The 26,346-nt window shown below is 39.1% G+C and overlaps 4 protein-coding genes and 1 pseudogene across 5 annotated transcripts; 2 read left to right on the top strand and 3 right to left on the bottom strand.

The window, feature by feature from the left end:
* Positions 1-1,060: 1,060 nt before the first annotated feature.
* Positions 1,061-5,131, bottom strand: LOC146457193 (N-acylethanolamine-hydrolyzing acid amidase-like). Its single transcript, XM_085092204.1, has 3 exons — positions 4,617-5,131; positions 2,213-2,570; positions 1,061-1,358 (listed from the first exon to the last, which is right to left on the bottom strand). Exons 1-3 carry the CDS (start codon positions 5,092-5,094, stop codon positions 1,127-1,129), a joined length of 1,068 nt encoding a protein of 355 aa, XP_084948330.1. The 5' UTR covers positions 5,095-5,131; the 3' UTR covers positions 1,061-1,126.
* Positions 5,132-5,183: 52 nt separating this feature from the next.
* On the top strand, positions 5,184-6,566 carry LOC146457192 (charged multivesicular body protein 4c pseudogene; annotated as a pseudogene). Its single transcript, XR_014858557.1, has one exon. The product of XR_014858557.1 is annotated as a charged multivesicular body protein 4c pseudogene (transcript).
* Positions 6,567-7,506: 940 nt separating this feature from the next.
* LOC146457191 (uncharacterized) lies at positions 7,507-19,123 on the top strand. Its single transcript, XM_085092298.1, has 8 exons — positions 7,507-7,928; positions 10,231-10,473; positions 11,013-11,085; positions 11,612-11,698; positions 12,262-12,378; positions 13,812-13,983; positions 15,057-15,459; positions 16,334-19,123. The coding sequence occupies exons 1-8, from the start codon at positions 7,798-7,800 to the stop codon at positions 16,611-16,613; spliced, it is 1,506 nt and encodes a 501-aa protein (XP_084948424.1). The 5' UTR covers positions 7,507-7,797; the 3' UTR covers positions 16,614-19,123.
* Positions 19,124-19,247: 124 nt separating this feature from the next.
* LOC146457190 (protein mab-21-like 2) lies at positions 19,248-21,668 on the bottom strand. The gene has a single exon (XM_085092296.1). The coding sequence runs from the start codon at positions 21,548-21,550 to the stop codon at positions 19,793-19,795; it is 1,758 nt and encodes a 585-aa protein (XP_084948422.1). The 5' UTR covers positions 21,551-21,668; the 3' UTR covers positions 19,248-19,792.
* Positions 21,669-21,835: 167 nt separating this feature from the next.
* Positions 21,836-26,205, bottom strand: LOC146457189 (cyclic GMP-AMP synthase-like receptor 1). Its single transcript, XM_085092300.1, has one exon. The coding sequence runs from the start codon at positions 23,981-23,983 to the stop codon at positions 22,877-22,879; it is 1,107 nt and encodes a 368-aa protein (XP_084948426.1). The 5' UTR covers positions 23,984-26,205; the 3' UTR covers positions 21,836-22,876.
* Between the last annotated feature and the right edge of the window lie 141 nt (positions 26,206-26,346).

The raw sequence follows: 26,346 nt of genomic DNA, 5'->3' as shown, positions 1-26,346 counted from the left end.
CTATTAAAACCTCACCCCTTTCTCTTTTAGATGGTAAGAAAAGGAATATTTTACCAATTAGAATAACACACACACAAAATGTTAAATGGGGCGAATGGCCAACGGGAATCGAGTGCACAATTTTATATTATTTATTCTTAATGAGTTAAGCCTTTACCAACGTTTTCAACCCCAGAAGTACTGTTATACGAGGGACGACGGCAACGGAACGTGAACCGTCTCAAAAAGCAAAAAGTTAAAGAGCAACACAAACTTTTAAATTTCTTATGATGTCTCGGCAAGACAACCAAATGCAATGTATTGTTTTAAGGAGAACATGACAACACGACGGTGATTTTTTTTTCTTTTTCTGTCCTTAAAAACGCCCTTAATTCCACTTAATCTGCAAACTTGTCTTGCAATTACTTCGTCATCGTTGCATTGTCATTACAGGAAAAAAATCAGTGAAACGCTTGTTAGCGCAACACCACGTCAATTTTCGACTCAGCACGTTTCCGGATATGTTTTAAATGAGAATAGGCAAAGATGATTTTTAACGCAACAATGTTGTGAGGAAAGTCTATGTTAAGTAACAGCGCTTTGTAAGTTTTAAATTAAAAAAAATTACAATGTTCTGGCAAAGCAAAAATTGCACAGAACGTCCGCTCGTCCATGTTACATTGCAATCAACTTTTGGCGCAACATTGTAACACTAAAAAAACCATGCTAAAAATAGTCGTTGCGAATCAAAACTAAGCTGTTTAGGGCTAGTTTGCGCTGAAAATATTTACAGGGAATCGTCACGTTTGACATCGGCTTTAGAAAATGGATGACGATATGTATACACAGTATATACGTTAGTTACAATGATTTTATTTAGTTGAATCCCAGTTAGTGCAAAGAAAGGACAAAAAACTGCGTGTGCAGGCTGCTAAAAGAAAGCTGGTAGATGCGTGGCTTCCCAAATATACCTTAAAATGTAACAGCTATTTCGCTTGTTCTTAATCCGGAATACGGTCAATCAAACGCGACCTCAATATTGTTTCTATCAGTGAGACAGCCTTAACTCGCGGTGTTTAACTCACTGAGGGATTTCTAGCCATCAACAAAGGAAAACAGTTATCTTAGAGCACAGCTTCCTCCTCAGCTAAGGTCGGCGAATCCAAGTGTTGAAAAGATCAGGATTTTTCGCCTGCATGATGGTTGTGTAAACTGTTCCATTGTTGAGCACGGGGTGAACCGACATGACACTAAACAGTGACTGAGCAGTGAGTTTCTCCTGAGTTAACTTGGTCATAGCCTTTATTGCTGGGTCACGGCGATCATCTGAGGGGGGAGGGGTGGTCCAGTGATCATAGTTAGTCTCTACCAGGAACCACCTGTCAAGAACACATCAAGACAACTTAGCTACAACAAAGGGGTTGGGTGGGGATCGCGCATGTGGGGGGTGCAGTGGGGCAATATGCAATGATTGAACCTACCTGCTAAGTTCATGTCACTTCTAGCCTTTTTCTCCCTCATATCTTCTTAAACAAGAAGTTCCACCATAAAAGGGCAAGCCCCTCCTTCCTTTCACGCCTTAGCCTGCAAGCAAGCTCTTGAGCAAGAGGAGGGTTGGAGAGAGGAGAAGGAGAGCTTACCGAGAGCTAGCTTACAGGCTATTCACACCTTTAGGGGTGTGAACCGAAATTCAGATGCCGTTCAGGCACAGCACGTTGTTGACTCAAACGTCCTTTGAAAAAAATGTGTTTCAAAATCTCATGTTACCACAGGAATATAAGACATCGGTTTCAATTCAGTTAATTCAGGGTTTATTCTGAAAGCTGAAGCCAATTTTATTGATCAGCAAGGGTCATAAAAAGTTGTTTGTGAGTTTTTTATGCACTGATGATTGATTGACAACTGAAGGTTAGAATGGCCAGGCCACTCAGGCCCCTTTTTACTTGGGAAGTTCCTGTTTAAGATTTCATGCAATTATCTGAAACGCCACAACCCTCCTTCTTTGTGAACACTCTAATAATGACTGAAAAAATCTAAAATGTTTGCAGGACTGTACCAAAACTGCCATCTGCTGGTCTGCATTATACCATCCCGCAAACATCTCAGATGTTTTCACTGATTTTTAAAGTGTTCAAGAAGAAGAAGAAGGGATGTGGACTTTAGGAAAATTGAGATAAATCAAAATAAGCTAAAATTTTAGGTAATTAAATTTATTTTGGTACTGTTTACTTACGGGCTCTTTCCTGCATCCTTATTTAAGTACCAGATGTCTGCTGTGTCTTCTCTATTCCGAGTGATCACTGCACCCTGCCCTGCACCAACTCCCCCAACAATCAGATATCCATCTGCCATAAAAGGTGCTTGTGAAAACATTTTTACAGCATGATCAAAATCCATTCCTGCTGAACTAACAACATTTCGGATCACAAATGAGACAGGTAATACTTTCTTGTCCAATAAAGCCTGCAAGATGTTCTGCCATAAAAATCCCTGGTCTCTTTCATCAAGGGAGACTGTAACTGCATTTGGTCGCTGTGCAGTCGCAAATCCAATTTGGCCAGCAAAAGTCACACCCGTGTAGACCACTTTCCCTGGAGAGAACAGAAAGATGAAATGAGCAAGTTTCAATTTGTACAGACTATATTCTGCATACTTGAAAGCTAACTTCAAATGATTCCAATTTTTTAAGTCCATTACTAGTATTACCATTACTCTATTAACCCCCACCTCCCTTCCTCAACCCATATAATTCTCAGAATTGAACGAGAGCTGAAAACACTGGATTGAAAAAAGTTGTCCTGTGCAAACTATGAATCGTAAACAATGTATTAACCTGATGGAATTATGGCTTAATTTAATTTAGCATGTACATATTTCAAGTTTGTCTCGTTTGTTTTTCTCTACACCCGCAAGCAATATGCAAATTTCAAGCCCTGAAAAGCATTTGTGCTTTTATTTTCTAACAACATGAATGTAAAATTTACATTCAATGAGCTCAAAGGTCAAATACTTCCCAGAAAGCTGTTGGTTCTTATATATGGTAATAGCTGTTGGTGATGTTTTTTCAATTGAGTGTTTACAAAAAGGTCGAAGTGGTAAGGCTCGTAGATACCTTCTAAACAAAAAACAGAACAGGGTTGATGGTCAAAACATCGAAACTTGACATCTGCCAGGCCAACATAAATCCAGTTTTAGTGTGCTGTTTGAAAGGAAACTTGGTCACAAATTGCTAACTCCAGAACTATTTGGAGTCTCAGTAGTAAAAAGTTCCAGCTCCATTGAAGAGATTCAGGGGCTGAGGTTTTGCCTGTGAACTTGCAGACATATTTCTGGCTGTTGCTTCTCTCCTTTTTTCAGTGGAGAGAAACAAAAGTTTGAAATACATCTGCATTCACTTTATATTTAAGCTACTTAAGCACCAGGGATAATGTGTCTTTCAAAAAATAGCCTTCTCTGAGGTCAATTTAAAAACATTATCAATGAGTGAGTTGAAACCTTTGTTAACTTTTAATTTTTTAAGTACGTTTTTTGGATAGAGATCACCTTGTTAATAGGCTACTTTTAATGTAAAGATAGAGTAGGTAATTTTATAGTAGGTTTTAATTATTATTATTATAAGTAACGATTAGCTTTTTAATAAGTAGGTCTTATATTCTCAGTATTGAAATGACAAGACCACATCAGTTCTGCTGTTATTTATTTTATTTATCATGTGTAACTAAATGCTATCCAGGTCCCTCAAAGGAAGAGAAGATAATTTTTTTGGAGTTTTCTGAGCTCTGAAAAATAAAGAAATTATTTTTGAGCCCAGAAGACAGCAATGTGTCCCCACCCACTTACATAGAAATAGTACATACTATTATCATTATCAATTATAATTATTATTATTATTGTGGCAGTAAAAACTTCTAGATGCCCAGATATCCTAAACAATGATTGGGCGGCCAGCCGTAGCCAATCAATGCCATGACCAAAGTCCTTACAATTAAAATCCCAACTCCCAATCATAAAGATCCTAGTAATTAAATTCTAAAACTATTTACTATCCATAAGATTCTCAATCTAAATACTAAATCTTCTGTTCCTCAGGATGGAAACACTTAAAAAATAAATAAATAAATAAATAAATAAATAAATAAAAAAGTATAATAAAACGCCTAATGTCCATTATTTCAAAAGCTTAAAGCGCCTCTCAATATTGAGTGAGCTTGTGATGACTGATTTCTGTATCTGCAGAGCTATTGTGTCGCTTTTATCTCCTACTAGCTCTCTATTATTATTATTATTATTATTATTATTATTATTATTATTAATGATGAATTAGTATTAATTGGGTTACAAACAGCCACGCTCAGGACACAAACACCGTGAGTATACACTGAAGGAGGCATTTCGTATAACAGCCAGGGCTGTGGTATTGTTGTCCTTCTGTAACCCCAAAACTATGGAAATCATAACACCTGAACTTCATGCCCAGACTTCCCATAGTTTCTGGAGGTGAGGGCAATGCAATAAAAACTAGCAGTAACATGGATGATAATGGGGGTGGCGGGGAGGGGTGGGTTGGGGATTATTGGAAGGTGTAATCTTATTATTATAAGGGTCGGGTACATAAACAAGACAACTAAAGAATTTACCTTTGCTTTGAAAGTTTGATATAAAAGTAATATTACGCAAAATTTTCGTAAATCCATAGTCCAGGTTCCGTCCATGGAAAATATTGCCGTCCTTGTCTTGAGCGACAATGCTCGTGCAGAATGCTGTCAAGTCGTAGAAAATGTTGAGTAATACCGTATCCGCCAAACTCAAGTTAAGTCCTTTCGATACACCCCTCATCTCTCCTGGAAATGGTTCGGGAAAATGATCATCTAAGTACAAAGCAAGTTTCTCCGCCAAGGGTACTGCGATGGCTGGGAGTTTTGAGCGTAAAGAAGCGACGATCTGCGGGGTGTATTCGGCATATTTCTCCATGACTTTGACCCATCTTTGTTCTGGGGGTAGATCGAGGTCAATATTGTAGCTTCGTGCTTGAAACGGCTCGCTTTGCACATATCTGAGGCAAAAGCAAACCGCAACAAAACCGACTTTCACTATGTGAAACGAAAGCGCAGCCATCTTGCCCAGTCACGAGATCCCGGGCTGAATCAGCTGACTTCCGGTCTGAAAATATTGGTGACGGTTACACAACAGCCGTTACAAAATTTCCTGTAATTAGAACAAGCAGCCTGAGCGGTCGTTGAAAATCGTTGAGCTTGCAAAACTCATCGTTACTTCTGCTGCAGTTATGAGCATGTTAAAGTGGATATTTGGAGATAAAAATAAGGAAAACATTCCTTCGACGGAGGACGCTATACAAAAGTTGAAACAGACTGAGGAAATGTTGGAAAAGAAGCAAGAATTCTTGGAGAAAAAAATCGACATCGAAAACTCAACGGCGAAGAAGCACGCGAAAACGAATAAGAGACTCGCGTTACAAGCCTTAAAGAGACGAAAACGTCTCGAAAAACAGCTGAAGCAAATTGATGGAACTTTATCGACCATAGAATTCCAACGCGAGGCGCTGGAAGGCGCCGGAATGAACACGGAGGTATTGAAAAACATGAACTACGCAGCGAAAGTGCTGAAGAGCGTACATGAACAGTTCGGAGCCGACGATGTTTATGACATTATGGACGATTTTCAAGAGCAAACGGAAATATCCAAGGAGATCTCAGAAGCTATTTGTGGCGTTGGTTCGAATCAAGACTTGGATGAAGATGAACTGAATGCGGAGTTGGAAGCTATCGAACAAGAAGTTCTTGATGACGAACTTGTTGGAATGGAACGTCCCGCTGTGGAATTTTGTGGGAAACTTCCGACAAAGAAGAAATCTGCACAAGATGAGAGTGAATTGCAAGCATGGGCTATGTGAACGGAACTGGGCAATGCTTTCTGCAGCTTTTTGTGGGCATGCATTTAAAACTTATCTTGTCAATTTAGAGTTTACAGTTTTGCCCTCTATACTTGCTGTACTTTTAAAATCAAATATTGATAAAAGAATGCTCATTGTTTCTGGTTATAGCCTGCAAGCAAGCTCTCTAATGGGAGTCTCACCTGAGGCATAATTTTTGGGGTGCAAGTGGCGAGAAGGTTGGGGCAAATCTTCTTGAGGCTCTCTTTGCTCGCTGCTCATGCTATGACCTAAAAGAGAGCTTGCTCGCAGGCTATTCTGATTGTTGCAAATGATTGCTCCTTAACAATGAGGAGTGAACAGATCAAGGCTTGGGCTGTTTCTTATATATATTCTTACATATTGATAAATTTCTAGAGTATTCCTTGTGACACTGAGTGACACAAAACTGTTGGGTTGCAGATGTGATATAGTTACAAATAAAGGTTACGTGTAACATTCATTTTGAATAAATGACAAAGAAATGTTTCATAAATGTTTAAATCAGCATTCTTTGGAGTGTTAAACTGATCCTGTTGGGTTGCAGATGTCGAAAGTATTATTGGCGACAAATAAAATTTACATGATGTTGTATTCATTTTGATTAGATGCTAAAGAAATGTAAGAAATATTAAAGATTGACTGATTGATTGCTTAATTGATTGATTGATTGATTGATTGATTGATTGATTGGCTGATTGATTGCTTGATTGATTTTATGAGCCATAAGTTTGGATTGAATGGACATTAAACCTGGGGGGTTGAGTTCCATGTGATTGCCCAATAATGGAGAAGGAACTAACGTGAAAGGTTGGGTGGGGGAAGTCAGCTGAATCACACATTTTGTGTGAGTGCAATGACCATAGGTATTCTGATATGTCAGCCATCTCTTCAAGTAAGAGATGCCAATCATTTTAGACCAAGACTGGTAAAATGGGATTAAATTAAGTGGTCAGTCATGCAGTACAGCTCAGTGCCCACCAAGTAATGAAATGTGAATTAACCTAAGGGTTGGTTAAAAGTTAATACAATCTTAGCCACCTAGAAAGTAAACCAAACTGTATTTTGTTTTGTTTCAGAGTAAAAAAAAATATATTGACTATAATCTGAAATGTTTTCACTGGTCTTGTTATGGCAATTTATCTTGTTGATTCACCTTTTGTAATCAGGAAGGTTTATATTATCATACAGGATCAAGAAATAAAACCTTATAATACCAGTAGATACCCTATTTATATGCACAGATGCTGATGTTCTGGAAAAAAATTACAGAAAATAACTCCTGCAATGATGGACTCTCTTATTACAAACTGAAACAACAAATCATCCTTTTGAAGGTGTCTTATGGAGCGAGTTGGATGTGAAAAGAAATTTCAGTAAACAGACTAAAAAGATAGGAAGAAAAAAGACGTAATGAAGAGAGAATTCTGCTAGCAGGGTACTCGATTTTGGTCATTTTGATAAAACAATTTTGAAAAACAACATTGAGAGTTTCAGTCAAATGTCTCCTTCCAAGAGTCCAATCCATTCTACTCTTACACGAAACCTCTTTTTCACGATGGCCTGGGAACTAATATGACACAGTTTTCGCGCTTTTCAAGGAAAACAAATTTCCATTCGGAGCTTTCTTCCTCATAGGAAAGTTTCATCGAATTGTTTGTATTAACAGCTGCAACAAAACACCAAAACGTTCTCTACAAACTGAGACCTACGTCGCTGAATACCGTTCGAATTCTTTGTTTTGTTTAGAGAGATTAATTTCTCGTTGTTTTCGCTCGCTAAGCCGCAGCACACCTCCGTTCATTCGGCGCCATGTGTGGGATTCCATCCATCAACGCTCATTGCAAATGATCGCACTGAAAACGTCACATAAAAGAACCGATTTGTAAATGGATTTGGAGGAACTGTCGAACTTTTGGGCAAGATTTCAGATTGCTTTCTCGTGGGATTATCCAGAAGGTTTGGATGTCCAAGCAGTCCAATCGGCCGTCTTTCATGTTGTTGGCGATGGTGAAACAAGGTGAGCCTTCAATACATAAGCCATTATATCACCTCCATTAATAGCTCTTAATATCGTTACTGTACAATTTGTAGAGAAGCAAACGGTAAAACATTGATGTCATATCAAGACTTAATCATTTAGTGTAATATCGCTAAAGTAGCGTAGCGTTTTAAGGACGTGTCTTTAGTTGTAAGACAAAATTTCCTGTGGCGAGTAAATTGTTCCCGCGAGAGACACGGATTATACAGCACCACAAAAGGGGTTCATTGAATTAATCCCCAGGGTTTATTAAATGAACATACTGTTACATTTCGATTTCGACTCGATATACAGCACTTAGAGACGGGATTTAATCGATCTCTGATTCTACCGTACATTTTCTTCGTATTTAGTAGCTTTTTCCCCATAAAAGCCAAACAAACCAGGTTTAGGCAACAGGGGGTAACCTTTCAAACTATCGTTCTCTGTCACGCGAGTCTATCTTATAACCTTTTTGCTACCAAAGACATGTTCTGTTAACGAACTCTAAAAAATTCTTTGACCATTCAAGTTTTGAGTAAAGTAATATTTTACGAGTCAGTATGTTTTGAGTTGGATGCTAACCTGCTTTATTTCATAGTTTGCAGACCATGAAATTAAAGTTGACATGTAAATTTTCCTTTTGAAAGAATCATTAGCTTTCTATTTTTAACAGCTCATGGGAAAATGTTTTGGTTGTCATTTTTCAGAATACTTTACAAAAAAACAATTGTTTACAGTGCTTCAATCTTTTGATCTTCCTAGATGTTAATTTTACCAAGAAATGTTTTTTGAGTAAATGTTTACCAGAACGTGTAAGTAAACGCGGACAAAAGGGTTTTAACTCTTTAATTTGGATATTTGCTTGTTCAAGCATATGCAATTAAAAAAGCAATTATTCTTTTGAATGCTTCTTCCACGTAAATGAATAAACGGAGAGCATAGGAAGAGTTCACGCGCCATACCTCACATACAATTCTACCAAGTAGTATTCAGTTGCTTGACAGTGGCTTGGCATCTAAATCTCTTAATTTTTCAAGCACAGCAAAATCTCAAAGTGTTCCAGAGGTTAAATGCTGCATTATGACATAGGAGCAAAAGTGTATAATTTAGATATAACGTATGAAAGATAAAGTGCCTCAACCAGGCGGCCAGAAATTTTTATTGCAACTTTATTTGTAGCTAATAGCTTTTTCCATTGCAAATCACTGTTACTGTTAATGCAGGTGTTAATGCTACCTGCCAAAAAAAATTAATATGCAAATAAGTTGAAACAAAAATAATGGCCAATATTATTAACAAGTCTTTTCTCACCCTGTAAAATTACAGTAGACTGGTTTTCAAATCCTCAGCTTCTGCACTGTAAGCAATGACGACAAAACTTGTATATTCAGATAGTAATATTATTATAGCAAGTACCCAGATCTCATCACATATGTATTGTTTTGTTTTGAGAGCAGTTGTTTCTTGATTAATTACCCTTCAAGCTGTTCAGTGGGAGAAACTTCTGGAAAGAAACTTTTTATTATTTCTCATCTTGCATAGTCATAATTATGCCAATCCATAGGTAAAGGTCATTTTTAATCTGACTTTTTGGGCTTGTTGTAACTTGAAAATAGTGAGAACTTACTGGGTCTAAAAGTATTTTATTAAAAAATTATCTGCTTTTATCAAGCTTTTATCAATTACTTCCAACAGCAGATTTTCAGTGGAAATGTGCCCAATATGTTCTCATTATTATTATGAGATTAATTGAATATCTTTTCAGGTACAAATTGTACAATTCAAATAGTTTTTACATTCAGTTCAAATTATGACACTTAATGAAGAAATGGGCCTTAATGGCCATAAATTCATCTGCTTTACTGAGGAACGTTGATTCATTTTAGAGGCTGCATGGGTTGTTCTGTACATTATTATGCACATATAATTATTGTACACCATATTTTCATGAGGAAATTCCTTTTCCTATAAAGCGTAATAATTCTTGTAAGCACAAGCAGTTTATAGTCTATAAGAGTATGAACCATAGAAAACTGCTGATTTGTTTTTTTATAACAACATGGAAAAAGTACAAGCGGAATTGGCCTTCTTTTCTGTTGTGAAAGCATCTGCGTTACATCCAACGTCATTTTTATTGTCTGTACTCATATAGACAATAGCTATGACTAATGAACCAATCAGTGTGCGAAAATTTTGGCAGTAATTGCAAAATTTACCTTGGAGTGCAAGGCCTGTCCCACTTCCCCTTTTTTATTTTATTCAGAGTTTAAATACATGTCCAATTTGGATCCTCTTTCAGAGCTCAAGATCAGCTTGTTATGGGATGTGTACAGTCTGCCGGGGCAGGTGTGACACTCACACGGCCAAAAATATGCTCTGATATAGTGCCGTGTGAAATGAGCTTCACTGCACATCCAATGGCGCAGGAGTTCCACATCAAGAGCATTGTTATTGTCTCTGAAGCAAGGAATGTTGAGATGTACATTGATGACAACTATGAAAAAACAGCGAGGGGCATTATGCTTACCATTAGGAAAGGAAGGTATCATATTATTTGAATACAGTTGCTTGTGTGTGCATAATATTATTTACCACAATGGTAGCTCTGATTAATCCCAGGCATCTTTTGAAATAATTTTCTTGAAAATGAACCCATTTCACACAGTGTTTTTTTCACTCTGCAGGTCTGCACTGTGGTTATAACATGCATCCCACCAAACATCTTTCTCAATCAAAAAATCCATGGGGTTTGTTGGATGCCATCTTTTGTTACATGAACCCTGAAAATTTGGGCTTCTTTATCCAAAGATCTTTGTAGATCATGAGAAATTTGTGGCAGGGTAAAGTTTCATAGTAGAATGCTAGGATCTAGAAGCAGGTGAATGAGCGTTTATACAGGTTTATTATACATGTAATGCACCTATTGTCAGCCATCCCCCGGGCATTGGTGGGGGGGGGGGGGGGGACTTTGCAAAGTTCCTTCTTGAAAGTGTTAATTTCCCCCTCTCTGAAGGAGACATAGAACTATCAAAGGCCCTCTGAGATTGGCAAAACTAATATTTCTTTTTGTCTTCTTTTCAGAAAAGTGTCTTTATTTGAAACTGAGTTTGACCTTACAGAGTTCATTCATGGAACGTGTCGATGCTTGTTAAAGGTAATAATTAACTGAGTTAATTTACCAGTGTCTGATCTAGAGATCTCACCTCAGGGGACAATGTCTCCTGGTCAGTAATTTCTTTTTTTGGGGGGGGGGGGGGGAGGGGGAAGTGGGGACATTTAGATTTGCAGTGACAATTTACTGACTACTCTTGTGTTCTGCTGAATATTTTGACCTCTTGAAGAGCATTTTTGTGGTCTTGACTTCGACTGTAGGCAGAGCGAACAAAGCATGCCCTTCCATGGATCGTACTTTAACCACTTGTTAGATACGTGTAATTTCTCACCAGATGTCCGCCAGTCCTTTGCAACAAGCAAAAACAAGCTAACAAGTGAAATGTTTCACTTTTGGTTGCTGTCCATGGCTCATGAACTTCAGCCTTCTGTGCTTTAGCTCCTGAATGAAAATTGCTAGAAATTAAAATTGCCAAGTGTCCCAACCCCTACTGGCTATGGTTGTGTTCATTGATGTGGCTATCATTTACAACGTCTGTCTTGATTCTGAGTCCGTTGCTTTTCTTTAGTTCCTATCATATTCCGAGGAAAACTCCATGAGACTTCAGACTATTGTTGTGAGGGTTGCAAGATCAAGCACTCTTTCACCTGCACAGGTCAGAAAACCAACTATATTACTTTTGAAATTCTTTCCTAACTAGTGCCTTTAAGGGAGTTTTAGCTGCCTTAAATTTCAAGAAACTATTGAAAAAACATATTTTATATCAATTTTCTAAACACTTGACATCAGCTTGCATCCTTATTAGTAAGAATAGTGTTCCTTGTACAAAGTCACAAGTAAAATGCAATGTAGCTGCAAATGTCGGCAAAGTTAACCTGGAGGCAATAATTATATTTCCTTGCTGCAGTAAAATACCATCCATGTAAAAGTACAGGCTTTATAGAAATACATATTGCTGTAGATGTTGCAAAATTCTGCTTTATTTGCATGTGAAAAAAATGTATTCAGGTTGTGAAATCCTGCACCCCACTCTGGGCCTTGTTCATTATTTAAAACTGTATCAGTCTGTTTGGCCAATGTATCCCAAATTTGTGAAACATCACCCTTCTGGCACTTAAATGATGTGATGTAATGCTCAATAATTATAGTATTAATAAATATATTTTGATAATGTAGTAGACACAGTTCTCATCCATTGTCTTCATTCATATTCACCAGAGTTTAATCCCAGGCCAAGTGGATATAGCAAATGTGAGAAGTTATCTGGACAGTTTGGGTAAACAGCTCTCCCCCGAGGCTCAGCAACTCTTGGAAGCAATGGAAAGCAAGCAAATGGTTGGTGAATAAAATTAGCAGGAATTTCTTTGTCCCCTTAGATGCCAGACAAGTGTTAGGGGTGTGATGTACTTAAACTACATGGCCACCATATCCCTATAGCAGTTTGGTGTACTGACCCCAGGAGAAAATGCCTTTTGAGATGCTAGGAAGAATATAACTTTATTATATAGTTGAACTGGTCAGCGTTGAAAAGGAGCATTCAGATTGGTTCCCTGAGTGATCCGAATTTTCCTATACGGACAGCTAAGATGGACCGCTTGCATTAAAACATACGCTTCAAAAGGAGAAAAGTGTTTCAATTTTGACGAAAAACAAAGCAAAGATGTTTCAGATCAAGCTTATGAAGTAAGAACTGTTCAAACTGTCATGTCAGAGTTTTTCATTTTTTGCACTTTTTTCACACTGCTTGAACATGAACTTTTACGTGGACTAGAAAGCAACAAGAAGGAAAGTCTATATATTAACAAAAACCTTATTGAACTAGCTTGTTCGTTCTCTATGGGGAAAAAATTGGTCTCATCCCTTTTTTGCAAAAAAGAACTTGACCAATATTTTCCCAATACAGACCTCATGTTAGTTCAATAATTATTACAGATATATACTGTATATATTTTGCAATCTCAAAAGCACAAGAGGTGAGAGCTGGAGGGTATTGAAAGTGAGGATTTCAGACTTCCCTCCCTCCTTCCCCTCCTCCCTATTAACCCTGTAAGCCCTAATAGTGATCAGCATGTAATTTCTCTTTACAATATCACTAGTTGACCAAGCATACGGCTCATGAGAATAAAGGAAATAATCACCAAAGATGAGCTGTCTTGATTTTTAAACAAATTCTCGCAACTAGTACCATAGAATATAGAGACAACAGTATGGAGAATATGCGTGTTGATGTTGGAAATTATAGGTTTACCGTTAAGGATGGTGCCTACTAACACTGAAGTGTTTTTGTGTGGTTTATGACTATGACGGAAGAGCAGATCTTAGCAAGGGCTACTGGAATCCAAAAAGAAAATTGGGGGTAACCATGCATTTTTTAGAGACAATTAAGCAACAACTATGCTAAAAATCTGAGTAATACAAAGGCATGTATGACGTTTTTTGGCGTTTTTTTTTTCTCTGAAACATGAATGGTTACCCCCCAGTTTCCTTTTTGGATACCAAGGGCACTTGCTCAGTTCTGCTTTCTCCACATAGTTTTTAACCGCGCAAAATTATCCCTGTATTAGTAGGCACCACCCATAGGGAACCCGAGTATCTCGAGATACGCAGAACGTATGCGCAGTAACAAAAGTAGGCACCGTCCTTAAGGCACCTGAGCAAGCCGTGCACAAGTGCAGTTCGAAAGTATGAGTAAGGTGGACATGATTTTTGCCTCACTCTTCCCTTGCATTCTTCACCGTTCAACTAAATCAGTTTTGTTTGTATGTTAGGCCCAAAGTGGTCATGCGGCGGCAGTACATCGAGGCAGATCCCTCAGTGTTGGCAATGGTCCTCGGTCGGATCTTGGTGCTACAAATTTGTCTGGAAGTGAAGCAAGTATCTTATCTCAAGCAATGGCACGTGCTAAGCAACTTGAGGAAGAAGAGAAAATCGAAAGAATGGGTGAGATATATGTTTTTTAAATTTATGAGTAATAAAATAAAATAAAATCTCAACATTTTGCTTTTGAATGATAAAAAAAATTCAAGAAACGTTTAGGGTGTGTCACGGAGTACGAATGCGTCAAAAAACGAAAGCGCATTTATACTTGGTAGTTTCACCGCAGAAAGCGGTAAATCTCAAACAAGGTTTTCCTAATCTGATGCATGCGGCTAGAAACAAGTTTGAACTAAGTTTGCTGTAGGGAAATGAGAACTCTGTCAGAACTTTGTCAAAAACGTCGGCTTTGAACATTCAGTGGAATGTTGAACTTACAAAAGTGTGTTTACAAGGATTGCATCGTAGGAAGTGCTTCAAACACAGCTTCTTGACACGAAAACTCATTCTCAAGCAACGATTTTTATCAGGCAGTATATTATAATCCTTTCATGTGATGCATTACAAAGATAGCATCGTAAGTGCGCGTTAATGGTCCGCCTGATTAGTTATTTTTCGTGGGATTCCATGACCCAGTTGCAAGGAACTGGGCGCTTCTTTTCCATATCCAATGATAAGTTTCATAACCGTATATTTACTTTGGGTAGGAACGGGCACACACACGCACACGGTTTCGTTTTTCCAAGGCAAAAGTCATTTATATGTCGATATTCACTTCATATAAAGTAAAAGATATCACTGAAGGAAAATTACAGAAGAGTTGTCTTTAACAGTGTCTAAAGACTATGCATGTTTGGGAGTGGGGGACGGGGGGTGGGGGGGGGGGTGGGCGGTGCTGTACTAGAGAAATTATATAATATTCTCCTTAGTTACACGAAGCTCCTTTACCACGCAACATCGCTCTCTTTTGCAACTGAAAGCGGTAGAATAGTTTTCTGTGATAGCAATATATTTGTTTCAAAACACTCAACTGTGTGACGGATTCGCTCTGACGAATCTTTTTACGGTGACCAACTTACCTTGCCAACTCTGTTGATAAACCGAACATTCGTTTCTACTCCTCACCAACGCAATACCGCAATTACTTTAGGAACTAACCCTCTAGTCTATGTGTCACAAAATTGGCTTTCTTTTCACAGGAAGAGACTTGCCTGGCAGCCCGGAAAGCGATGGAGATTTCATTAACATGCTAGCTGGCCTAATGGTAGACAAGAAGCCGGAAGCGGCAACAGACACGCCCTCAGCCTCAGTCGAAAATGGAAAGATGGACACGCCAGAATCGCCCACACTCGCAAAGCATCGCTGGGAAACCTACCTCCAGTCACGTGTCCGCGCGAGTCGCAACATGGTCCGAAAAGCTAGACCAGTGTCCCTTGGGAGTGCATTGCCTGTGCCCACGCATGCTCAGATGAACCCACGGGCTCAGTCGTTTTGTTTGGAAGACAAGCGGGCTTTGGAACGAGCTCTGGCCGAGCAAGCTCCTGCGCCTGCGCCGTTGGATAAAACTGAGTCTGATGGCCCAGACTCCGGCAGTAAGGCCAGGTAGGATGATAGTGTATGAAAGGAAACGAAAATTAGAAAAAAATGTATGTAACAAACATAAGGAAGAGTGTCATGATGTGAAAGAAATCCATCATTTCCCGTAGCGTTTGTGGCCTTCTACATCATGACACTCTTGACTATTTTATTTAAACTTTTTTCCCCATATATTTAACCGTTTATTCCATCGTGCATATGCCACACATTGACATTCAAATCCTAGCAGTATGCAGGATGTTTGTCACATGAGCGTAGTTTAATGGCCTTAGCTCCCACGAGTCTCCTGTAACTCAGTGGTAAAGCATCCGAACTAGTAATCGGAAGGTTCAACTCTAGTAGCACTCGGATTTCCTCTTTTCCGAGTGTGCCTGTGTCACTCACTGAATAACACATCATTCTCAAAATCTTGTTTGATAGCATGTTTCAGCGTGAACCATGTAACACGTTGTTAGTTTTGCACGATATTTCACTTCAAGCGAAAATAGCGGTTTACAGTCAACCCAGGTCACGCGTGAACGGTATTTTCGAAATTTGAACGGAGTTTTGAAATTTACATGTCAGTTTTGAACATCGCCAACGAGATTTCGGAGTTCCCGCATAAATTTCCCTAGCTTATTGACAGGATAAAGCTATGCATTTTTCTTTACATTGCAAAATTGAATATTTCAAGAATAACAATTGTTTCTCAAGTATTTTGAATCTTTTTTTTTCAGTTAATGCGTCTTTTTCGGAACGATTTTTAGAGAAATGTCCAACATTCCATTCACACGTCGGACATTACAAAGAGAAATTCGAATGTTCATTTCATTCTTGGAAATTCTGTTCACGCGTGACCTGGGTTGACTGTAATTGATCAACACGGGTCGCTTTGCTTCAGGTGCGCCGAGTGTGGGTGTCCCGGATGTTTGTCGGTTTACAACTCCATCACAACAAACATCTACGCCGCGGAGAAAAGAATCCTGGGACGAGTAGATGCTAAGCTCCAGGCCTTGCTCGAGCACATGAACTCGAGGTTTGACTCTCTTTTGGACAGCTTGCTCCTTAGACAGGAACAGTTGCTAGCGCACGGCTCACAAAGCCCCGCCAACAACAGCTTCCCCGGCGTGAGAAAGTTCTCGCAACGCAACGGCCACAAGCCTGGTGACTCTTCCGTCTAGACGTAATTTGTGCTTCTAGAAGAGCAGAAATCAACCCGTGAATGAATGGTGTCAAGAAGCGCCTGTTAGCGAGTCAAAGCCAGTACCTAGGTGAACGCAGAGAGGTTTTGAGTGGGAAAGTTTATTTTGAAGGGCAATGCAAGCCGACATTTGCGTCAATGGTCACTGGATGTTCAGTAATTTGAAATAACGACAAAACAAAATAGAACTGGAAAAGGCTCAGAAAATGTAGAGCACGATCGGATGTGAGTGTGGGAGAATTCCATCCTAACCAAATCATTCGCGTACATTTTTGCGCCAATCAAACTCGCTTATTTATATACTTTTTGACGCTTATTTGAGATGTGATTTCATGCTTAACACATTTTTATGCTTTGAATCAGTTCCCGTGAAACTGTCAAGACGTTTCAATAGAGGCATATCGTTTGAATCCTTCTAAAAATTTTGAAGTTTACCAGATCTTCACGTGAGGTGATTAGTGCCCTTCGTGTGATCTTTTTGGGAAAAAAATCAAGTCTCCGGGACAAGCATCTTCGCTAATGCCATAGGTGCGTCTTGTTTCGAGATCCCCTGTGTTTGCCGTCCTTTGTCCATAAAACTTTTGTTGCGGTTTTCAGATTTTGAATAAATTTTTCGTACTTGAAATTAGGGCACTAGAAAATCCGTCTTGAGGTAAGCTGAAGTCTTTATCGACTTTTAAGATATTTTTAAGGTATTGCTGTGGTCGCTAATTTGCCGATTACACGTCCCAAGACTAAACACGTGCAAACTAGTGTCCTTTAAATGCGTTTTACAAACTGTTTTTCAACTTACAGGTATAAGCTTTTACCATCATTTTTAATCATAGCAGATGTTTGTATTTTTACTTAAATTATTCTTTAAATTGACGATGCATTTTTTTAAACCGCAAATCGATTAGGTATCGGTTCAAAGCATGACGCGTTTTTGGGATAATGGTTCTCTTTGTGGCCACGTTGAATGCTCGTACAGTACACTTAAAAGGTATCTTTTAGCGTTTATTTAAAGCGATTGTAATATTTACATAATGACACCTTGTTATAAATTTGCAAGATGTTTACATTTATATAGTGGAAGAATTAAAAATAATTAATAAATAATGAAGGTATATAACAATTATTAAGCATACGTGCACGAAATTTAAACATTCTTAAACATAACTACTTAATACTCTCACTAATGAAGTTGCATATTGTTAAGCAATTTTTGAACCACTGACGAAGTCCAAAACATACGTTTTAATACGACATAGAACTTGAGTCAAAAACATGCGACCGGCTGGTGGCAATTGGTGTCAAGCGCGGGAAAACGTGTGACCGCTGCCAAGGGCGGGAAAAACAACGAATAAAATGGCGACCGGTGTGAAGCGCGGGAAAACCACGCCTGTGCTAATTCGTGATCGGTTTTGGTTTCGTCTCTGGCTGGAAGGAAACATAAGCATGTTTACTGTCAATGGCCGTTTTTATACTAGAGGACGCATCATCCGTCTGGACGAACTTGGGCAAATATTTATTTCTCGTCTGGTTATTCGTCTCTAGCATAAAGACGGGCACAAGACGCATTATCCGTCTGGACGAATTATCTTCCGTTATTCGACTTGAACGACGCACAACGGAAAATAGTTTGTTCAGACGGATAATGCGTCTTGTGCCCGTCTTTATACTAGAGACGAATAACCAGACGAGCAACAAATGTTTGCCCAAGTTCGTCCAGACGGATAATGCGTCCTCTAGTATAAAAACGGCCAATTTTTTGGTTTGAACACATGGGCGTTTTAGCAATTTCGTCATAACCCAGTGCTAGTGAACGACTTTTGGCAGGAGTTTTCCAATTAACAATTAAAAAGCTTGCTGTTGGTTTCTATCAAGATAGTCTTTGATAGTTGGCTTGGCGCATTACCCCGCTATGTCAGATTGGGGGATTGTTTCAATGATTGGCCACGGGTTATGCTAACAGCCGGTTTATTCAATGCTGTATCGCTGCCAAGAGGGATTGGGGCGGGAGGGTGGGAAATATTTTGGGGGCAGACGGGTTAATTGCGTAGGATACGAGAAAATACTCTTGGAAATCATAGTGTCTCGACAATTTTGACGCTGCTTGTAGATTCAGTTAGCTTTAATCGTAAGACATTCATTTTCAAGAACAAAGATAGCTAATTAGTTTGCATATAATTAAATAGAGGACTTTTTCACGTGGCGATATTATTGGAAGTACAAAACAAAAAAATGATTTTCCTTTAGGAAATAAATCTTATTTTCATGCAAATATTTGTATTGTTCTTTACCTCCACAATGGCCGCCGTGTAATCTCTCTGTAGGACCAATGGAAACGGGCAAGAAATCTCATGCAGGCTTTTCAGTTAACTTACATGCAGTTATATTTTAATTACAAAAGGTATTTTGATTTGGTAAATAATATTTAAGTCAGACTTGCGTCAGGCAAGTGCTATTTTTTACCACTGTATGATAATAAAACTCTAAACGCTTCAGTTATTTCGTGTGTAAAAATCTCTGTCTGCATTTTGCTTCCTTTTTTGAATTTGAACAGTTTTTACACCCGTCAACTTCGGAAATCGCCCGAGTCAAGTCTTCGTGGAAAATCGATAAGGTGTCGTCATTCTCGGACGTCTCCCGATAGGATGGCAACTCATCCGCCAGACAGGAGTTTCACGATTGTATTTGTTGTATTCAATTTGTAAGGAAACATTTTAGGTTTTTTACGTTTTCCATTCGGCCAAACGTTCGTTTTTGAAGTTTCGAAAAATTTAGGAGCTGAATGCGAGTGGTAATCGCCGAATGGAACGGAATTTTCAAGGCAGTTCCGATTTTCAGGATCATTATTGGACAACCTTGCAAGGTATACACAGATTTCCGAAGTTTCCTTCCGGAAAATTTGTGGTTCATTCGATTCCTCATACTGAATTTCTGGAATTTTTGGTCGAATCGAAAGCGTCCTTATTCGCCGCACTCCATCACTCCACGGGAGCCTGCAATAGCCTTACTGTGTTAAACGCGGTTCATCCCCCCTCCCCTTCCCCACCACCGTTCTCGTTTGAAACGTGGCAGAAGGGTCTTCCGGTGAATTTGGAAAGGATTTTTGTCTTTTATATCGTAAAAAAGACTTTTTTAATTGAACATGCGCATAAACCTTGTTGCGCATACTTAACTCTTTAGGTACTTGAAAGGATCATGCAAGACATCCTTCACTTTCGCAGCTAACATTTGGACAACCTCGGGTCTCAAGTTGCTGAAGAGATTCATGGTTGGCACAAAGAAATTGTAACAGTCTTTGTTCTCCAAACACTTATGCAGGGCCATTAACATCTCCAAAAACCTCTCCGGTAACATGCACTCGGCCCATTCCTCCTCCTGCCAGTGTTTTCTACTTGCCCACAGTACTATGTTCTCAAGGTACAGCGGAAGGAGGCCCTTGGGCCGCGACAGATCTTTATCCAGGAGTACTTTCAAAATACGTAAACATTTCTTCTTCCCTTCACAATCAGACCGAAGAAGATGACGCCGTGCGGCGCAAAAGTTTATTCGCCACAAAGGGTCAGACTCCTTGCTCGTCACCAAGGCAACAAGGTGCATCCCCCCACGAATGACGTCATCCTTCACACCCACCGCTGGCCACTTTTTAGTGTAATTTCTGAGCCAGTAAGCGCATAGCGGCCAGGTCTGTGGACATTCCACCGTGGGAATGAGGTTGACTGTGAAGGGCACGGAAGCTTCTGTGTCAGAAAAAGTAACTCCCTTCCGGTTCACGCTGGAGCCATTTCTTAAAATTCTCCCAGCCGCTCTGGAAACTAGCGCCGCGAATTCCTTGCATAACTTTTTCGGCGAAAGGTACAGCTCACCCGACTGTGTTTCTGTACACCACTGAAATAACTGATGGTGTGATGACGTCATGTTCAAGCTCAAGGCTGAGGTCATCTCTGACGACGGTACATTCGACAATGACGTCACTTCCTGTGATACCACGCGTATTCGCGCATAGCCAGTTGGAGTTTTCATATCCTCGATGACAACTTCATTCAGCGAGACGTTTTCAAGCGCAATGAGTAAGTCTATTTCATTCCACGACTTCACTTCATAGTAGCTATCAGGACTCATTCTACGTAGCTTGAAGTTGTTGTCGAGTCGCTCAACCTCCTCTAAAACTTCGTTGACCGTTGCTTCGATCTGCTTCATCGTTAGTCTGAAACCCGCTCGCTCCCTGTCCACTACATTGGAGTTGAAGTCGTTTATTGCCCGCTGGAGCTGTTGTTTTGCATGGACTATGTCCATACTCGCCACTTCTACTAAATCGGTTTCGAAATCCCAGTCCGCCTGGGTGCTCTTTGACGTAACGTGATCTGCCGAAGACGTATGACCAGCGTCGTGCGCAGCTCGTTGATCGTCGCCATCACTAGATATGCCATCGTTGGATGATGTGCTTGTGCAGGCCAGTGGACTGGAATTCAAACTTTGTCGAGCCTCGTGCAAAGTTGTAACTTGAATTTCCTTGTGATTTTGAATGTCGTCGAGCTCTGTTCGTCGTTCATCGTAAATCGATATGTCATCGTTCGACGACACGCTTCTTTGAGCCAATGGACTGGAATTTAAATTCTGACGAATACCGTCGTGTTCTGTTCGTCGTTCAGTGTCGTGAATCGATGTACCATCGTCGAATGACGCAGGCTTCATTTGGGACAGATCGTCTGAATCAAAAGTTTTAGAAGGTAAAATTTCCTCACCACCCTGTCCGTTGAATTCTTCGTAATCAGTAAAGTTGAAAATTCCTGACAGATCAAGGTCTTCATTCTCGTTTGTTAAGTTCCAAAGATTTCGTTCCTCTTGAACACGTTTTCGTGCTTCTTCGCAGTTTTGCTGAAGAAATCCATTTAACCAGTGATTAGCGTCAGCATTCGAGTCTTCCATTTTCACTCTGAATTGTGCTATCTTGAATAACAAGAGAATCGTGAAAAGATATAGAAGGAATTATCCGTCTAATTCGACACGATTTCGTGGGAAAAACAACACGTTTTAGGGAAGAACCGACCACAAACCAACAACAATTTATCATTTTGATAAATTGTTGTTGTAACTAGGATTCAATTGCGATGAGCTTGCGAGAAACGACAACTTTTTATTGGTTAATTGATCACTTGCATAGAATATTCAATATTTGATTGGTGTGGAACAAAGACTAAGCAAGAATATAAAACATTTATCATACTATTAAAGTTTAATCGTCGTTAGACGCGATAATAAACACAAAACCATTCCTTTTGTTTGAAATCATTTTATTGCCATCATTTTTGATAGCTCTATTTTTTATTGTTCGTTCATACTAACTGAATTTCAGTTCCCAATTGCCTTGCATGGGTTTTGTCTTAAAAATTTTACAGATGTTGCAGCCGTAATTACTTAATTTGACCAATATGGCCGAAATATCGTTAAAACAACCATAGTGATTTTAATTTTTACCAGTATCCAATGATGTCATAAAAATGACATGAACGCGCTGAAAATAATAATGGGCTAAAAGTTGTGGATATTTGAGTAATTCTACTTTTAGTGATAAAATTCCATCGTTCTAAATTGATCGTAATCGCGACATACGAAGCCATTAGAGAGGATCACATTAAGATCGAAAAAATGGTAAACAATTGTTTCAACTGTCAACGAACAAGGTTGCTAAATACAACCTTAAAACAAACTGCTTTGTAAAATTAATGTAATTCATAGTATGCTTACGACTGAAGCAAACTAGGCGATATTACGAAGTAACAATATTCATAAATAATTTTTCTTTCGCCTAAGCCAGCTGACAGTGCGAGCTAGTTCCAGTTCAGCCGTATATGAGTCTGTTACATTGCTAGCGGATTCAGTTTTGATTTAGTTAATGAAGGTGCTGGAAATTTACTACCAGCTTGCAGAAAATCCTTGTTTTCTGTAAAAAAATGAAAGGTCACCTAATATTAAGTTCGCTATAAAATGAAAGGAACGAGACACTAAACTAACAAGGTTGACCTGTTTTTGATTGGTTTACGGTGTTACTATTATATATTCGTGTTAATAACAGAAGTCCAGTTTGGCTTTCTCCCAGTCCTCGCGCACGCATCTTCCATGACGTCACCACCTGACCCAAAGACCTAGAGAGGAGGCAAGTAATTACTCTTTAATACTCTTCTGGCAGCTGTCAGAAGCTCCTCCACACTCACACACAATACTGTAGTGTTTAACAAGCAGTCTGTTCATTAGTTACAAAGAGGTAGAGTAATTGAATAGTTCAAATTCGGCCAAAAATTTCACAGGGTCTTCAAGAACTTTCTGAATTCCTTCTTTGCAGTTCTCTAACGCCAGTTTATCGACATGTCGAAGCAAATTTACGTTTGGGATAAAGATGTGCCCAAGATGTCTCTCAGAAAGACATTTTTGGAGTTCTTTCATGGCATCCATGAAACGCTTGGAGAGTTTGTCTTCGGTCCAAAAGGATTTGACAGGAAATTGCTCGGACACTCGCATTAGAAGTGTTTTTAGATGAAACGGATCGCATCCACGTCTGCCCGCTTGCATGTCTTCGAGTATAATTTCAAGAATAAGAAGACATTTTGTCCGGCACCCCAATTCCAATTCAAGCAACTTTCTCATGGGAACAGGGAAGTCGATTTGCCATTGATAAGATGACTTGCTCGGCGATGGCCTGGCAACGAGGTGGATTCCACTCCGTACTATATCCTCTTTCAATTTCTTGCTCGGCAAATCAGGTTGCTTGGACTCCCAAGCGTGCGCAGAGAACACCCAGCGGCCAGGACAAGGAATAGCTGGGATGAGATCGAGGCTGTACGACTCCGCATCGTGCCCGCTGACCGATAGCACAATCGCATCGTCGTGGCGAGTTTCGGCCAGGTCGATGCAAAATTTTCCATCTCGGCCTCCGAGAAAAGAGCCACTATTCAACACCCGTTTGACATACTCATAAAGCTTTTCCTTCACAATCTTTACCGACATATAAACTTTGCTGGGATTGCTGTTTCCACTGCAAAATTTCCAGCGCGAAATCATCTTTTTATCCGTCAGTTTAGCGTGTGCAAATCCCGGTGGGGTTTGTCCGTCCTCAATAGAAATTTCCTTCGGGTCAATTCCTTGAAAAATCAACAGTATCTCGTAGTGGCTTGGCGACTTTATGCTATAGAAACCATTAGCACTGAAAGTTTCGAAGTCAAATTTCTCATCCATTTTTCTCACTTCCGTTAACATCGGATTGATTATCTTTTCGATATCCATTAGTCTTTTTCGCCGGTGAAGAATGAAGCTCTCGCCGTGATCCTTGAGAAAATTATTTAGAGCTACGTTAATTTCCGCCATCGATGGATTCAGTACTACCTCTGATGTTCAAAATTCTGAGACAAGCTGAGCGGATTTGATCAGTGAAGGTGTACAATTTGAGTATCTTTTAACGTACGATATGTTTGTTCCTGTGTTAATGAATCAAGCCCTCCGTTACATTAACATTTCACCAACAGATTAAGACTTCAAAATGTGGTTCATGATTGTCTTGTCTGTATCCGATATTGAGTACCGTGATTCCGGTAGCTCGATGTAAATTCGTCCAATAATTCGCTTCTCTGTCCGTCTTTATGCAAATTCAAGGTATTTGTGAGACAACGCAGGTTGATAAGAAGTCATTTGAAGATGTCACTTATTGGAATATGAGGTTTGTTATGGATTTAGCGCACGTTCCTCCCTATTCAGTAATCCTTTGAAGAACGTGCGGTTAAAAATAGTCGGGTTCTGGGTGAGTGCAAACACTATACACAAAAGCGCTGCAGCTCAGCAGAGATTTGCATATGCTGTAATTGCAGAACCCTTACAAAAAAAGATAATTACTAATTCGCTTGGTTTCACAAAACGAAAAATATGATGAAAACGAAAGAGCCAAACGCTGACAGAAACCGAAACTGACGTATTGTTGAAATATTCTGCTGGCCATGCACCAGATTAGTATTTTGAAGCTACATGATTAATTATTGCAAGGTTCTCCGAATGAGTTATTTCCCTGGCTTCTACAATTGGAACATTAATAATAAAAAATAAAGTCAGCTCGCCTGTGGTTTATCACCTCAAGCGCTTATTGTATCATTCGGTTTTAAAAGTTGAAATTCTTCGTATGGAGATTGCAACTGCCAAAAATATAAATTTCTATCATCTTCTAGTTTGCTTCGAGTTATTCCAACCATTCGATTTTTTAACTGGTGTTTTGTTATGAAAAACAATATTGTTGGGACAAAAGCCCAGAGCAAAAATTTGTCGCATTTTTTTTTAACTAAATCTGCCGCTGCTTAATACTGCAAATCTCTCTTACATCTTTCCGTTTATCTTCGACACTAATTTACAAAGAAGTATTAAAGCCTTAACTATATTACAGTTTTAATGTTAATTTCGCTTATTTGAAATTTGCCGACATTTGCTGATAAATAACTGGTCAGAAATGAAAATGATTAATCTTTAATTTACCAGGACTTTGGAAAGAAATTTGATACTGAAACGATAACTCGACTGAAAAGATGTGACTCGTTAACACTATTCAAACAAAAGAACCAGAAATAAATTGGACAGCTACGTCCATCTATATTGAAACAGGTGATTGCGAATCTTTAGGGGAATTAGCTATTATTACGACAGTCAAGACAGACTGTAGAAAAGGTGAAAGAAAAAATTCTGCAATACAAAGGTTTCACTTCGATAGCATACGATACCAGAAACCCATTTTATTCTGCTAAATCTCTTAGACCAAAAATCAGTTTGGCTTTTGCAGTTAATTGATGCAACACTGCGAGATATGAGGAATTCAAAACAAACGCTCATGTTTTAAATAATTTACATTGCAGTGAAATTTTAAACAAAAAGATGAAACGCCAGGATTCGAAAACAAAAAATGCTTACCGTGCTTTAAGATAGATCAAAATAAAATGTGATATAATTTAGCGTACATCGTTTGTAAACGAAGAAAGTACAGGCAATTTGCAAAGCCCTTATCAGTGTGAACAGATTAGCACATTTCATTTCAGCCTGAATGTATCTGAGAGTTCCAAAATGTCTAGACGGTTACTACAATACATTAGAGTTATCAAAATAGCACAGTTCACCCAAAATAAATTCTGAATTAAAAATAGTTACCTACGCTGGTACACGAGTCTAGTGCATTCATGCCTTGAAGTTCGTAACCAATTTATTTATGTTTAATAGCTGATCTACGAACAGAATTGCTCAAAATGATCTTCACTTTTTCTCTCTAATTTCTCCTTTTGAATGCTTTGAGAATTTTATTAATAGGTACTCTAGAAGGTTAACGGTTTCTTAAATGTTTCCCTTTAGCTGGTCTTATCAATTTTCTAGGAGTCAATTGGACTGGCATTCTGATTAATGTTTCACGGGAGCATGTGTATGATTTCGCAAGTTCTGAGTCTCGGCCCTGAACCGCAAAAGTTCAACGTTGATTGTCTTCATTAACGTTTTGGGTGTCATATGCAATTTCGCTTTTGTCTGATCACATTGCAGGCTAGAGTGAAGAGCGCATGCGCACTAGACTCAAAGACTAATTTGTGACGAGCATGGGGAGAAAGAAAACATCCGAGTTCCCCACGGGAGTCCAACCATGACCATCTTCTACTAGCATTTCCCTAGGTATCTCTCAAGATTCGCTGGTACCCATTGATACAACTGGCTAA

The sequence above is a fragment of the Pavona decussata genome, unplaced genomic scaffold (genome assembly GCF_977016875.1).
Source record: "Pavona decussata unplaced genomic scaffold, jaPavDecu1.1 SCAFFOLD_245, whole genome shotgun sequence".
NCBI classification, from domain to species: domain Eukaryota; kingdom Metazoa; phylum Cnidaria; class Anthozoa; order Scleractinia; family Agariciidae; genus Pavona; species Pavona decussata.
Note: the sequence above shows the minus strand (reverse complement) of the source record. Positions and strands in the feature narration are given on the sequence as shown.

Coding starts and splice junctions, on each gene's coding strand:
- LOC146457191 (XM_085092298.1), top strand. CDS start 7,798: ATGGATTTGGAGGAACTGTCGAACTTTTGGGCAAGATTTCAGATTGCT. Junction 10,474..11,012: donor CTTACCATTAGGAAAGGAAG/GTATCATATTAT, acceptor TCTTCTTTTCAG/AAAAGTGTCTTTATTTGAAA. Junction 15,460..16,333: donor GACTCCGGCAGTAAGGCCAG/GTAGGATGATAG, acceptor GCTTTGCTTCAG/GTGCGCCGAGTGTGGGTGTC.
- LOC146457190 (XM_085092296.1), bottom strand. CDS start 21,550: ATGGAAGACTCGAATGCTGACGCTAATCACTGGTTAAATGGATTTCTT.
- LOC146457193 (XM_085092204.1), bottom strand. CDS start 5,094: ATGGCTGCGCTTTCGTTTCACATAGTGAAAGTCGGTTTTGTTGCGGTT. Junction 2,571..4,616: donor ATCAAACTTTCAAAGCAAAG/GTAAATTCTTTA, acceptor TGTTCTCTCCAG/GGAAAGTGGTCTACACGGGT. Junction 1,359..2,212: donor AAGGATGCAGGAAAGAGCCC/GTAAGTAAACAG, acceptor TGTTCTTGACAG/GTGGTTCCTGGTAGAGACTA.
- LOC146457189 (XM_085092300.1), bottom strand. CDS start 23,983: ATGGCGGAAATTAACGTAGCTCTAAATAATTTTCTCAAGGATCACGGC.